The 13,864-nt window shown below is 49.9% G+C and overlaps 1 protein-coding gene across 1 annotated transcript in view; it reads left to right on the top strand.

Moving 5' to 3' along the window:
• Positions 1-10,134: 10,134 nt before the first annotated feature.
• Positions 10,135-13,864, top strand: part of mob2 (MOB kinase activator 2) — a 33,789-nt gene continuing 30,059 nt past the window's right edge. Inside the window, exon 1 of the mRNA XM_023956154.1 lies at positions 10,135-10,586. Coding sequence (XP_023811922.1) covers positions 10,570-10,586 — 17 coding nt within the window. The 5' untranslated portion in view covers positions 10,135-10,569. The remainder of the gene's footprint in view (positions 10,587-13,864) is intronic.

Genomic DNA, 13,864 nt, shown 5'->3' with positions numbered 1-13,864 from the left:
CTTTTTTATTTTTTTTATGCTGCAGGAAAACGTGTTTATATGAGAAGAGATCATTTTAATGCCATCAAATATTAATGAAAAGCTTCAACTCCATCATTTAATTCCACAAAGGTCCCTGCAGGGTTTAGGGTTGGTACAGTCCAACATCAGAAAGCTCCAAGTCTGACTCACAGAGCTGGAGGAGCTCAGAGGTCTGATGAGTTTGTGGACTTTTGCCGCACAAACAAAGCAGTAAAAGGTGAAGAAATATTTACTTTAGATTTTGGGGTTTTTGTTCTTTGAAGAAGGAATGAAACTTGATGAGTGTTTTTGTCCTGAAGAGGTTTTCACGTCCACATCTGCAGAACAAACATGACAGACGTGTTTCATTTCTTTGGTTTAGTTATTGTTTGTTGATTAAAGTGAGAAATCTTGAGCTTTTTAAATTGAACATCATTTTGTCAAAACTTTGAACCCCCACAGTGACTGACCAATCAAAGCAGGACGTCAGGCTCCGCCTCCCAAGTTTGTCCTCCGACAGGAAGGTGAGAATCGATCCATAGTTCTGTTCCAGCTGGGACTCGGGTTTCCCTGCGGTTCTGGTTTTTAGGAATGAAACAAAAATATCTGCTGGTTTGCAGCCCCGGAACCGGGTCGGTTCTTTCAGAACGCTGAGGGAAGCAGCTGCTGCTGCTGACATCTGTCTGTGTTTCTGACTGAGGAAACAACATCAGCAATCCACACAACCAGAGACACACACAACCACACACACACGCCGTTTTATCTCCTAGCTCAGCAGCTCACATTCCCGCATTGACACCTTTACAAACCACATCCGGGACCACCAGAGAAGAACCCAGCGACCAGATGAGGTCAAACAGAATCTGCCGCGGCGCCCGCTGGGAGCTGCTGGAAGCAGCGTTTGTGGTCCTGCATACCTGTCAGGTTAATATAGCAACACATGTGTGCAGATCCATCCACCTGTCTCGCTGTGAATGTGGGATTCATGCGTGATCTGCCTGATGGGTGGTTGACGCGTCTTTCAGAGCAGAGGAGCGTGACGGGACCGTGCTGCTGACCCCGTCCTCAGTTATTTCCAGGACAACATCAGGATTTCCCAGCAGTCCCTGCAGAGGTCATCTGCACTCGTCTGTCTGCTGCAACATGTTGACGTGTTTCCTCCACGATGAGCACAAATACTGACAAGAGCAAACCAACGGGCTTTGGACCATGTTTGGTATCCATGGAGACAAGGAAAACAGCAGCTTGCTGTATGTGAGCAGATCAAAACTATTAGGGTTGAATGGCAGTGATATTTTAAAGTCCAGGCCTTGGATCACAGAATTAGACTGAAAAAGACCAGAAATGATGCACTTTTAGCAAAGATTGGGTAATTTTCAAATGAGCACCTGAAGCTCACAGGATCCCACACACACGATGACTCGGGTGTTGCTGAGACGGCGGCTGACACAGACACGGCGCCCGTGGCTGCAGCTCTGTTATCTTTCCTCTTTCTGCCCATGACCTCAGAGCCACATGCGAGCTATTTCTGCTCAGTAGCTTCTGGCTGAAAATGACTTCATGTCTGATTTTACTTGGAAAAGGGGAAGGGGGGCGGGGACGGCATGACTTCAGCTGCTGGTGCTTCGGGTTTGGTGGAGAGGCTGTGATGCCCCTTGCTTCCTGTGAAAAAAGGCTCACAGATTTAAGTCCATCCACTGCTGTCCTCCTTCTCCTCTGGACGGAGGAGCAGGAGGAGGTGGGTCAGCAGACGTGAGTAATGCTGACTCATGCGCCCAGACGCCGGCCGCCAGCGTGGAGCCAGGGATGCTGCAAGCGCCGCAGCGGCAGATGCTCACATCCTTCATGATGGATTGACACGTTGGCAGGCAGACTGGAAGGTGCCAACAGGCTGAGATGTGGTCACCGGAGCCGCCGCCGTCGTCAGATATTATGAGGTCATTGATGAGAAAAACGATCCATGAGCGCAAAAATCAACTTCTCACAACAAACACGTTATCCAAACGTCCCAGCGTCAGTGCCTCAAACCTTTAACATGACCTTTCATGCTCAAAGATGAAAGTGTCATGAAAACAAGAGCCTGTTATTCCCCTTTGACCGCTGCAGTGATGCTCAGACTGTTGCATCTCTGAAGCATGTATTATTCATGCCGGGCTAATGCGAGGCGTCTCCGTTTTAATGTCCTCTAATGGCTTTTGGACTCAGTTATGAATAAATCATCTCAGCCATGACACATCGACGTTTCAACTGCCCCCCCAGGCCTGAACGGATGTGTGGGCATGCAGGAGGGCTGCAGGTGTGTTTACAGGCAGGTATTTTACAAGCAGCCCTGAAACCTTCTGCTGCTGCTGCTGCTGCTGCTGCTGCTGTTGCTGCTGCTGCTGCTGTAGCTGCTGCTGCAGCTGCTGCTGTAGCTGCTGCTGCTGCTGCTGCTGCTGCTGCTGCTGTTGCTGCTGCTGTAGCTGCTGCTGCTGCTGCTGCTGCTGCTGCTGCTGCTGCTGCTGCTGCTGCTGCTGCTGTAGCTGCTGCTGCTGCTGTAGCTGCTGCTGCTGCTGCTGCTGCTGTTGTAGCTGCTGCTGCTGCTGTAGCTGCTGCTGCTGCTGCTGCTGCTGTAGCTGCTGCTGTTGCTGCTGCTGTAGCTGCTGCTGTAGCTGCTGCTGCTGCTGCTGCTGCTGTTGTAGCTGCTGCTGCTGCTGTAGCTGCTGCTGCTGCTGCTGCTGCTGTAGCTGCTGCTGTTGCTGCTGCTGTAGCTGCTGCTGTTGCTGCTGCTGTAGCTGCTGCTGCTGCTGTAGCTGCTGCTGCTGCTGCTGCTGCTGCTGTAGCTGCTGCTGCTGCTGCTGTAGCTGCTGCTGCTGCTGCTGTAGCTGCTGCTGTTGCTGCTGCTGCTGCTGCTGCTGTTGCTGCTGCTGTTGCTGCTGCTGCTGCTGTAGCTGCTGCTGCTGCTGCTGCTGCTGCTGTTGTAGCTGCTGCTGCTGCTGCTGCTGCTGCTGCTGTTGCTGCTGCTGTTGCTGCTGCTGCTGCTGTAGCTGATGCTGCTGCTGCTGCTGCTGCTGTTGTAGCTGCTGCTGCTGCTGCTGCTGCTGCTGCTGTTGCTGCTGCTGCTGCTGCTGCTGTTGCTGCTGCTGTTGCTGCTGCTGCTGCTGCTGCTGCTGCTGCTGCTGCTGCTGCATCACATCTTCTGACAGCTCTGCTCCGACTGCAGAACCCGCTTCTCCTGTCAGACTTGCAGATTGTGGACGGACGGCCTTTCACTGGTGACATCAGCGATTTCGTCACTGGAAATAGAATGAACTGTGAAGCAGCAGGCTGTGACTGACATGTCTGCAGATGTCTTTATTGAGGTGATGTAGTGCAGACTCTGAGGGTGCAGTGAGATCTGCTGCACCGCCGCGCGTTTGATCCCCTGCAGCAGCCGAATGCTGGCTGCTGCGCTCCATTGTGATTGGAAGTGGTTGTGCAGGAAAATAAAGATTAAAGTCTGAGAGAAACTGTTTTCTCTGCAGGACGTCTTCCAAAGCCTGAGTGTGCTGGTGGTCCAGATCTTGAAAGAGTTTCTAAATCCACAGAAACTCTTCTATTCTAACAGATTTAACTGCATTTCCTGAATCCACTCATGAATGCTTTTATTCTGTGGCAGAAAAAGGTTTGTGGTTGTGCGCATTCTGCGATTTTTTGTCAGAACTAAGCCTGACCCTGATGAACTGAGACAGCAGAACCTCTCTAATGATTCTCACTTCCTCTATTCTAACCTTTTGATAGACATTCTTTACATCAACCTTCAAAAGATCCAAGAAAAAACCATCTCACACTTTGTGGCTTTGGATCTGCTCTGGTTTTATTCTGAAATCCTTGGTTCTGCTTGCAGACTTCCTGTCTGTGTGTCCTGCTGAGTCGATGCTGACTGCAGCACCAGCCGTCCTCAGATGCTTCTCAGCAGGGACACATTAATAACTCGAGGGAAAAAACAAACACTTTTGCTGTTTTTATGCACAACCTGCCTTTTACAGTCTGGATTCAGAGACACAGGAAGGTGGAGCTGTTTCCTTCTTCTAATCGCTCCACAGAACTACAGTTTGCTGACTTATAACTAGCCTCTTCTCTAAGAAAAATGTATTAGAAAACATGGTTTGTGCTTTCACAGGTTTGAAAATGGGCTTTGAGATTGAATAAAAATCCCATTTTTCTGTGTTTCTGTTTTTTAGCCCCTTGTTGTGTTTGTGACCTCTGAGACACTAAGATGCTGCTTTGCTCTGTGATGTCACTCACATCAAATGTAAGTTCTGGTTGTGAAACTCAAAATGTAAGTGCAAACACAACAACAACACAAAAGAAAAAACACTGAAAAACATGTTCTTGATTATTGAAAACACCGACTAAAATCCTGCTTTTCTCCGGAAAACCTGCCGATCCTGGGACTTCGCCCAAACCGTCGTCTTCCTGCAGAGTCAGAACGGTTCATCTTTCATGGAAGAGCTCAGTTCAGGTGTGAAAAAGATCTTCCTCCTGAAAAAAAGACTCTACAATGAATGGAAGGTCAAGAGGTTTTTAATAGATTTTATCTTCAGTAATTACATAACGGCTGAACTGAGAGTGTGATGTCCTGGTGGAAGAGTGTCCACCCTGACACTGGGAGGTCGTGAGTTCAAGTCCACAGTCATACCAAAGACTCCCTGCTGGACACATCAAGGTTGGATGTGGGGGGGGGGGGTTTCCTGAGCTCTCCCAGGGGAGGGGTCAGTGGTGCAGAGTGGAGAATGGAGCATCATGTCATGTGACATGCTGTAACATGGACTCCTCCAGGCCACTGAAGCTTCTTCTTGGGATTCATTGAAATATAAAACAGTTTGTTTTCGATGTGGATTGCGTGTTGGAATGGAGTTGGACATGCAAACAGCTGTGAGGTGCTGCAGTGGGGGTGTCTGCGGGGGGTCCGGACACGCTGCTACAGTGCAGCAGAAAGTGATGCCTCTCTCATTCATTGCTGGCTGGACGGAGTGGGACCATATCGACCCCTGGCTGCATCAGTATCGATTGGTGGATGGATTTCAGGAAATGACCTTGACTGCCTCAGACGTTCACCTGACTGCAGCACGGCTCATTTTCCCATGAAGCTCCTCTCTGGCACCCACAGCCTCTCTAAAGTCACACAGAGGATCGTGTTCCTGAAGGAGGCGGTTCAGCGGGATCCACTTCATGTGTTTTTACACGAAATGTTTCTAATATACAGAGAAGGCATAAATAACCAGAAGATGAATCCAGTTCACTGATGGTCTTATGTTTGCTGAAAGTGGTCTTCTGAAAACAATTTATGTGTTATTTTTAAATATTTCTTTTGTAAAATGAAAACATGGCTTTGCTGGGGGGGTCACGTTTTCACAGCTTCCTTTACCGACGCAATACCGCCCCCGTGTGGACAATTATTTACATGAACACTGAAACAGCGACGTCAGCCGGGACAATAGCCCCGCCCTCTGCTAACTTGATTGGCGGCCTTCACGGCATCGGCATGAGCCAATCAGGTGGCTCTGCCTGCTGTTATCAAGGCTTCTGGGGGGGGGCATCACCCTGTTTAACCCTTGTGCTATGTTAAAGTGCCTAGGATAGCACAAGGGTTACGTAAACGCAGAAATAAAAGAAGGAAAGTCTGGACTGTTTCATTCAGATCATCATTCATTCATTTTCTACCGTCTGTTCCCTTTCAGGGTCACAGGGCTGCTGGAGCCTATCCCGGCCACTGGAGGGCGAAGGCAGGGGTCATCCTGGACAGGTCGCCAGTCTGTCGCAGGGCCACAATCACACACCCATTCACTCTCACACTCACACCTAAGGACAGTTTAGAGTTGCCAATTGACCTATGAAGCGTGTTTTTTGGACAGAGAGAACCAATGAATGCTATAAAGTTTGTAACCATTATTTTCCTCTTTCTCTTTCTTTATTCTAGTATCTTCCACCATTTTTTTCTGCTTAACTCTTTCTACAATTTTTCATCTATTTTAACATGCAACTCTTCAAATGTTCAGCTCTTTCAGCTTTTTCAAGCTGTGACTTTTGGTCCTTCAAATGAAGATATTCCAGGATTTTTGCCTCCATTGAAACACATTGGGATCCTTGGTGCAGAAGCTGTTCGATGCCCGACTCTGGCATTTTTCACAAACATATTTTTTTTGTTATTGTGCTGTTTTCACTTGATTTATGGTCAATTTTGATAATTTCTTTCTTTATTTATTTATTTTTTTGCTCATTTTTACCCTGTAATCCTTGTTCTATCCTAGGCACTTTACCATTGGGAGGTGGGTCATCTAGACCCACTAGACAGTGCTCTGAACCTTTTTTCTTCAATGATTTGTGATCTTCACTGGTGTCCATAGATTACATGAAATCTTTCCACCTTTATCCACCTTTGTCATGGTGGGGAGAACACCTCAATGGAAGGGGGGGGGGTCATCTAAGATAGCAGAAGGGTTATGTTTCATTATCATTCAGCAACATAGCATTTAACCTGCATTTTCTTCTGGAAATGCAGCTCTTTCTAGTTTGAAAATTCAATTTAAAAGTCCTTAACAGAATGTTTGTGTTTATAGAAAGAGCAGCTGAGCATCAGCTGATGAAGACGGATGGTTTGTTTTCTTTTTGGGGTTTTTTGTTGAGGTCATGATAAAAACTACACCTGCTGGCCAGTGATCATCTTTTCAGGGACTTTTCTTCTCACAGCGAAGCCTGAAAACCTCCATAGCTGCATGTTTGCTGTGGCTGCTCCTCAGTCCTTTCATTCCACATCAGAAACAGTTGGAACCATCTGAGTTTTTCTAAACATCAACATTTTCACGCCTCGATGTTTGCTCAAGTGTTTTACCTAAACGCACAAATCCTTGTGTGAAGCCTGTTTTTGGTTGGTTTAAAACATTTTTTCAGAAGCTGTTGCCAAAAAAAGGAAAGATTTAATCCAAGACGTGTTTTTTTTTCTTTAAAGACCCACTCTGATGAAAATTGCTGTTTTGGTATTTTTAACATGGAGGACATATAGGCCCATATAACTGCCCGTCTGAGTGTTTCGTTTTTTAATTGTTGTAAATCAAGAACAGATGGAAAAATGCAGTTTGAAAAAAGTTGTTTTAGTGACAGAAAATACGCTGGGCGGGGCCACAGGCTCCCTGCTCCGCCCCCATCAGTCCACCTGCAGACAAATAGATCCACAAACAGCTTTGTTTTCATCGTCTACCACTGAGTTTTAGGGACACCACAAAAAAAAAGTAAAATTTAGAGATTTAAAGTCGTAAATTTCTGAGTAAAAAACTTGTAATTTTACGAGATTAAAGTGGAAGTGAGCATCAGAGCAGCAGGTGAACGCCGCCCAGCAGCAGAGAGACGACTAAACTCAATGGAACAGGTCAGCTGAATGTTTAGTGGTAACGTTCCAAATGTTTGGAAACTCATTAATTTATGATTTATTAATGTTTTATTCATTGATGGGTGGTTTGCAGGATCTCTGCAGCCGTTGATGAAGACGTCGGTGTCCCTGCAGATGTCCACCTTCATCCTTTCTCCCTCCATTAAAGACCTGGGGCCTCATTTATAAACGTTGCGTACGCACAAAAGAAGGCGTACGCTACTCTCTACGCAATAGTTGAGATTTATAAAAAGCAAACTTGACGGGAAAATGTGCGGTCCTCCACGCTCTGACCCAGGCGTACGCACAAAAACGGGTGAAATGAGAAACGGCGACACCGTCGGCAGATGGAAGAAACACGTGAAAGTGACAGTGTGTGCCAAATCGTGCTGGCATGTGCTGTGCTACACAATGTGGCACAGCTTAAAAACGTGCCTCTACCCCCTGGCGCTGATTGCTGTGTTGGCCCCGACCCTGAACCCCATCCCCACGCATCACTTCCAAACGCTGCTGCTGTGCGCCAGCGTTTGGAAGTGATGCGTCGCTTATAAAGAAAAAGAGGTGTGGAAAATATTATTTATTTAAGAATTCCCTCATCGTGCAGTTTATTTCAGTCAGGGCGATCTTGATTTCGCCCAACTCCTTGGCCACCTCTCTGATTGAACTACTGACTTCCCTCTGCATTTCAAGGACTGCATCGGTGAGGAAACGTCCACTGCTGGAGGGTTGAGAGCCGCGTGCCGTGGAGACGCTGGGGCCAGACGGCTGCTCAGCTGCAGCATTGTAACCACTGGCCCCGCTGGAACACCCAGCAACTAAAATAAATTTTTTCTATATTAATAATCTGTAATTGTGTAGCCCGCATACATGTGACTTGACTGCATTCATTTGAATTATTTCTCTTACCTGTGTCACCCTGACCCTGGCGCGTCGGCGTCCTCCTCCGTCTCAGTCAGGTGACTGAGGCGGAGGGGACGCCGATAAGGGGGACTTAATAGGGATTCCCCAATAATAGCGGCCAGTTTCTCACCAAGAGGGGTCAGCTCCGCCCCCCCCCCCCCCCCCCCCCCCCCACCCGGCGGACACACTCTGCCGATGCAGCGCTAGACGTTTTTTTGCCTCGACTTTGATGTCCGATCATTTCTTTCATTTCTTTTTTATTTCGGCCACGGTCCGAGGTTGTGAGGCTACAGCATTTACGGCGTCTGCCACCGTTTGCCGCTCACGTGCCTTTTTGGCATTAGTAATGCCCACACTGTGCCCTCCAAACAACACTTTTCTCCTCTTTTCCACCTCGCCAACGATAACTTCTACTTCACATTGAGTGAAGTTACGTTTTTTTGATTTCCTCTCTGTGTGTGCCATGATTTAGCAAGCCATGAATATTAATTTGTGGGCGTTTCACGGACTATTTATGGGCAACTATGGGCGTGTCATGTAGCCGCAAAAAGCTGCGCTGCATTTAGAATCGGTTGTGATTTATAAAGGGAAAGATGCGTAGGATGTGCGTGCGCACGGTTTAATAAATCCGAATATTTCTGTGCGTACGCACATCCTATGTTTCATCCGTACGCCACTTCTGACGCAAATCCTACGCAAAGTTTTATAAATGAGGCCCCAGGTCTCTACGTTTGTGTGATGCTTCTGTCTGAGGAGGAGCAGCACTTTCTGGCATTTTCATCATTCTAATGCTAATATAACAGACTACTTTCATTCATCTTTGTTGTTTTATGCTGAAATGGGACGTTTTATGTGGAGGAGGGGGCGTATGGAACACTGTTTACCTTCAGCTTTGGTGTTCTGTGCATGACAGGTTCATGACGTCATGAGACAAATGGACTTCTGGGTGTGAATGAACAGGGCAGAATAAAGTAGTGGTCCTCTACACCCAAACGTGTCTCTGAGCTCCTTATTTTACAGATGAAACTCCGCTTTACCGACACCAGACCCCGGAAAGACGAATACACTGAAAATAATCTGGAATTTAAATCGCCTAAAGGTTCAGAATCTCTTTGTTTTTTATAAACCTATCCGGAAACAAAGCTTCACAAAAGCCTCCACACATTTCATTTTTGAGCACGGCTCCGATTAACAGAAAACTTGGGTGTTTTTCCTTGTCAATCTTTGACTTTTTTCTCATAAATTTACAAGATTTTTCTCATAAATGTACTACTTAAAATCTCATAATTTAAGAGTCATGACTTTTTGTCTCGGAAATGTGTCACTTAAGAGTCATAATTAAAAAAACAAACTTATTGTGAACTGGCCCTAAAACTCTGTCGTACTCGTCTGAGCTGGAATCTGGATCCAAACTCTGGATAGCTCAGATATTGCTGCCATTTTTGTGTGGGAGGGGATTTAGCAAGCATGACAGCATGTAAACAGAGAGTTCTCAGTATGTAGGAGGGGGGTTGGGGTTAGGTCCACATCTCAAGAGGTGAATTTCTGATGAACTCCTGCCGCTCTACAGAAACTATGTCCTAGTAAACTACAGCAGTTTCAGGATTTTTGGCTAAAAACGGCATCACTGTAACTAAAAGACCTCTGGAAATATGGCTTTTAGAATCAATCAAACGCTGATCAGAGTGGGACTTTAATAATTGTGTTTGGGTTAAGGTGAGGACGTTTTTCTCTCTTTCTTTCCGGCGCTTCGTTGCAGTATTAAACTACATATCCCAGCATGCTGCGCTCCTGCGGCTCGCGCGCGGGAGGGGCGGTCGTCGGGTCTGTTTACTTCCGGACTCTGACTGCAGATTTGGCTCAGACATCAGCGGCTCACTGAGCTCCAGACAGGCGGACACACCGGACTGCGTGACGGGGGAGTTACCGGCTTTAGCAGCACTCTAGCCGCCCGCTCCACCGGCCTCCGCCGCTGAACGGCTCACCTCCGCCCGCCTCCAAAGTCACTCCGGGCTCCAGCTGGCCAACGTCCCGCTGCCGCCCCATGAGCCGAGCTAGCCGGGCATCAAAACAAGGACAGTCGCTCCAAGTTAAGCGACGTTTGTGAGGAGCCGGGGGATCCGACCGCGAGAGGAGACACGGGCCCCGGGAGAGACCGACCGGAGTCGGGGGCCAGGCGACCAGCGAGGGTGGTGTCCGGAACAGCGAGGGGGTAGCCTCCAGCTCCTGGTGGATTTATCCCCTGCCAGCTAACGTTAGCCCCGCTAGCTCCGAGCAGCAACATGGACTGGTTGATGGGGTGAGTGCAGACGCTAACGGGTCTTTGTGTTTCGGTCGGTGACCCCTCGGCGGCCCGCGGAACAACCGCCAGCTCCCCCGGAAACAGCCTGTCTTCGCGGGCAGCAGATGCTAGCTTAGCATCGCTCCGGGGGCCAGCCGGGTAGCGGCGCGGGGGAGCGCCTCGTCCCGCAGCGATTAAGCGGAATCAGGACGACATGACCGGCGGCAGGTGCTGCTCCGCGGCGCCTCCGCCGCTTTTCGGCCTCCTCTAACCTGAGACGCGGCGGAGGCGATAGCATCTCCCCGGATTCGGAGCTCATGTCAGGCGTGATCAGCACCGGCGGAGCGGGCTAACATTAGCAGCTTTGTGGTTACAGGTCCCGGTTCCGAACCGGCGCCTGACAGCAAACTCTGACAGGTCCAACATGCCACGGCACCAAAGTTCTGGAGGCGCAGACGCGTGAAGGCTTCTGGGTACATTTCAATAACACAACTGTAATGAGGAAACGGACAAAACATCCCCCAAAGTTCTGATTCCATCACGTGGAACAGAATCCTGCTTGTCGGACGTCCAGAAGACCCGAAAGAGGGTAAACCTTCGCCACCCCAGCCCCGTTTTGCCCAGGGGGGAGCCGTAGTGGGCCAAAACAATTATTTGTGCTTCCGAACCAGATTGATAATTCTGAAGAACTGATCATTTACTGCAGGAATTCTGCATAGGTGGAGACTAGAGCTCCCCCGCTGCACATGCGCAGAAACCGCGTGTTTCCTGCAGTGAAATCAAACCAGATGTTGTTCTGTGATTAAAACAAATATGTTCACTAACCAAAAGGTTCACAAACGGATCAGTCTGGATTACCAGTCTGCATCCTCATACAGATATAAAAGTCATTCACCTGACTAAGCAAGCCACGCCCCCTCTGCCTGTACATGATTCAAACCGGAGAGCTGTAGTTCCTCAAAAAAACCACTAGAGGCTGGTTGCAGACTTCACTCATCTGGTATCCATGGCAACTGTGTGTATGTAGGGGCGTGGTTCTGATTGGCAGGTGGGTTGTCCAATAGGTAAACTAAGCAGAGCTACAAACGGGTCCCTGTCCCACCCAAATGCCATTAGGAGCACTGCTGAGGGGGGCGGAGTGAAAACCGGTCCGTGGGCTTTGTCCCTGTCAGTCTTCACTTTGGTAGTGCAGAATCTGAAGGTCAAAGTCAGGTGACCCCCCCCCCCCCCCCCTCACACACAGACACACACAGTATACCGGCTTCACCAAACCCGAAAGAAAACGTTTCCATGAATGCAAACCCACAATGTCTGTAGAGATATCCAAGATATAGACACAGAAGTCAAAAATGGTTGAAGCCTCTTGATGATGAAGGAAAGGCTGAAAAAAAGCCTATTATGTAACCAGCCACCTAGTGGTCAGACTGGGAAGTGCGTTTGTGTGCGTCCGCCATGCTAACAGAAGTAGTGCCACATGTCACCACACATGCCAACACGCGTGTCGGTTGGCACAGAGCTCTTTGCACAAAGATGCCAGATGTTGGGTCTCAGCCTCTGTCCTGCATCAATCAAAGTGGCAGGGGGGGTGGGGGGGGGGGGGGGGGTTGTGTGTCACCAATCAGGCTGGATCTGATTTGTGGTTGATGTTAGACATTCCTCCTGAATAACCAAAGCAGCCTCTGTGTTTGGTGGCTTCATCTGCGCCGGAGCCAACAGAAGTAGGTGAGGCTGCGCTTTTATTTTTAGCTCATCATGAGTTTGGCCGGGTGGTCCGTGTCGGGTGCGTGCACCTGCTGCAGCGCCGCACCTGCAGCTCAAGGTCATCAGCGCGCGCTGAGCGTGAACCTGTGACATTAGTGACAGGAAAGGGCGTCTTGGTGTAGCTCACGTCTGTGCAGAAGCAGCCGTGGATTTGCTATGCAAATGGTAAACCGCCGTCTGCGTGGTTTCCTGTAAGCGGCCAGCCTGCTGTCTGCGGGCTCAGGCCTTCAGCTTATCGTGAAGCAAAGTCGGATCAGATATCTGAAAGTCATCAGTCATAAATGGTTTGGCTGCTGCTGGCTGATTACCAGCTCCTCTGGCTGAGGCACTATAGAGGCAGTTTGGGAGGGGTGGGGGCTCCTTTTTGGGGTGTTGCTTCATGTTAAGACGGCCTGGCAGGGAGATAAGGTGACTCCTAACAGAATTACGGCGTGACCTTTGACCTCTCCTGTTGTTCTCTCCTTCAGTACTTTAGACCATTTGGAAACATTTGGAGCTTCTGCTGAACCGCCGCCGCTGTGTGTGTGTGTGTGTGTGCGTGCGTGTGTGCGCACGCATGTGCGTGTACGTGCGCCCGCACTGCTAGCATTGTAAATGAGCAGCTCGGATCACTAAGAGAATGGGTTAATGGAGCGTGTAATCATTCTGAAGTCAGACCTTTGGTCACCAGCTCCTCCGCTGAGGGAGGGGGGCTAACAGGAGGGAGGGATGGGAAAGGAGGAGGAGAGAAGTGGGCAGATTAGGAGATGGAGGAGGAGAAGCTCTTTGATCTGAAGGGGATAAAAGGACAGCAGCCATGAAAAAGTGCTGGCAGTTTGCAAACGTGTTCCTGGAGTGGACTGACTGTTTTCTTTGTTATTTTGAACAGAAAATACTCCCCTTTTCATTTAAATGGCTGCATGTGTCCGCCTTCAGGTTGGGGCAGCAGTCGGATCGTGGGGGGGTGAAGGACCATCCAGTTCGCTGGAATGAGCAGGCCGCTTTAGCCCTCAAGAGTGCGACGTGCTGCTGGACGGCTCCCAATCCGGCACAGACCCTGATGGTCACCTGTGGCGGCACAGCCCTTGATTTGGCATGGTCCTGGCACGTTCGCGGTGGTGCGGCACGTCCGCGGTGGTGCGGCACGTCCGCCGTGGTGCGGCACGTCCGCCGTGGTGCGGCACGTTCGCCGTGGTGCGGCACGTCCGCCGTGGTGCGGCACGTCCGCCGTGGTGCGGCACGTCCGCCGTGGTGCGGCACGTCCGCCGTGGTGCGGCACGTCCGCCGTGGTGCGGCACGTCCGCCGTGGAGCGGCACGTTCGCCGTGGTGCGGCACGTGTTCGCCGTGGTGCGGCACGTCCGCCGTGGTGCGGCACGTCCGCCGTGGTGCGGCACGTCCGCCGTGGTGCGGCACGTTCGCCGTGGTGCGGCACGTCCGCCGTGGTGCGGCACGTCCGCCGTGGTGCGGCACGTCCGCCGTGGTGCGGCACGTCCGCCGTGGTGCGGCACGTCCGCCGTGGTGCGGCACGTCCGCCGTGGTGCGGCACGTCCGCCGT

This window comes from Oryzias latipes, chromosome 6 (assembly GCF_002234675.1).
Source record: "Oryzias latipes chromosome 6, ASM223467v1".
NCBI classification, from domain to species: Eukaryota; Metazoa; Chordata; class Actinopteri; order Beloniformes; family Adrianichthyidae; genus Oryzias; species Oryzias latipes.
Note: the sequence above shows the minus strand (reverse complement) of the source record. Positions and strands in the feature narration are given on the sequence as shown.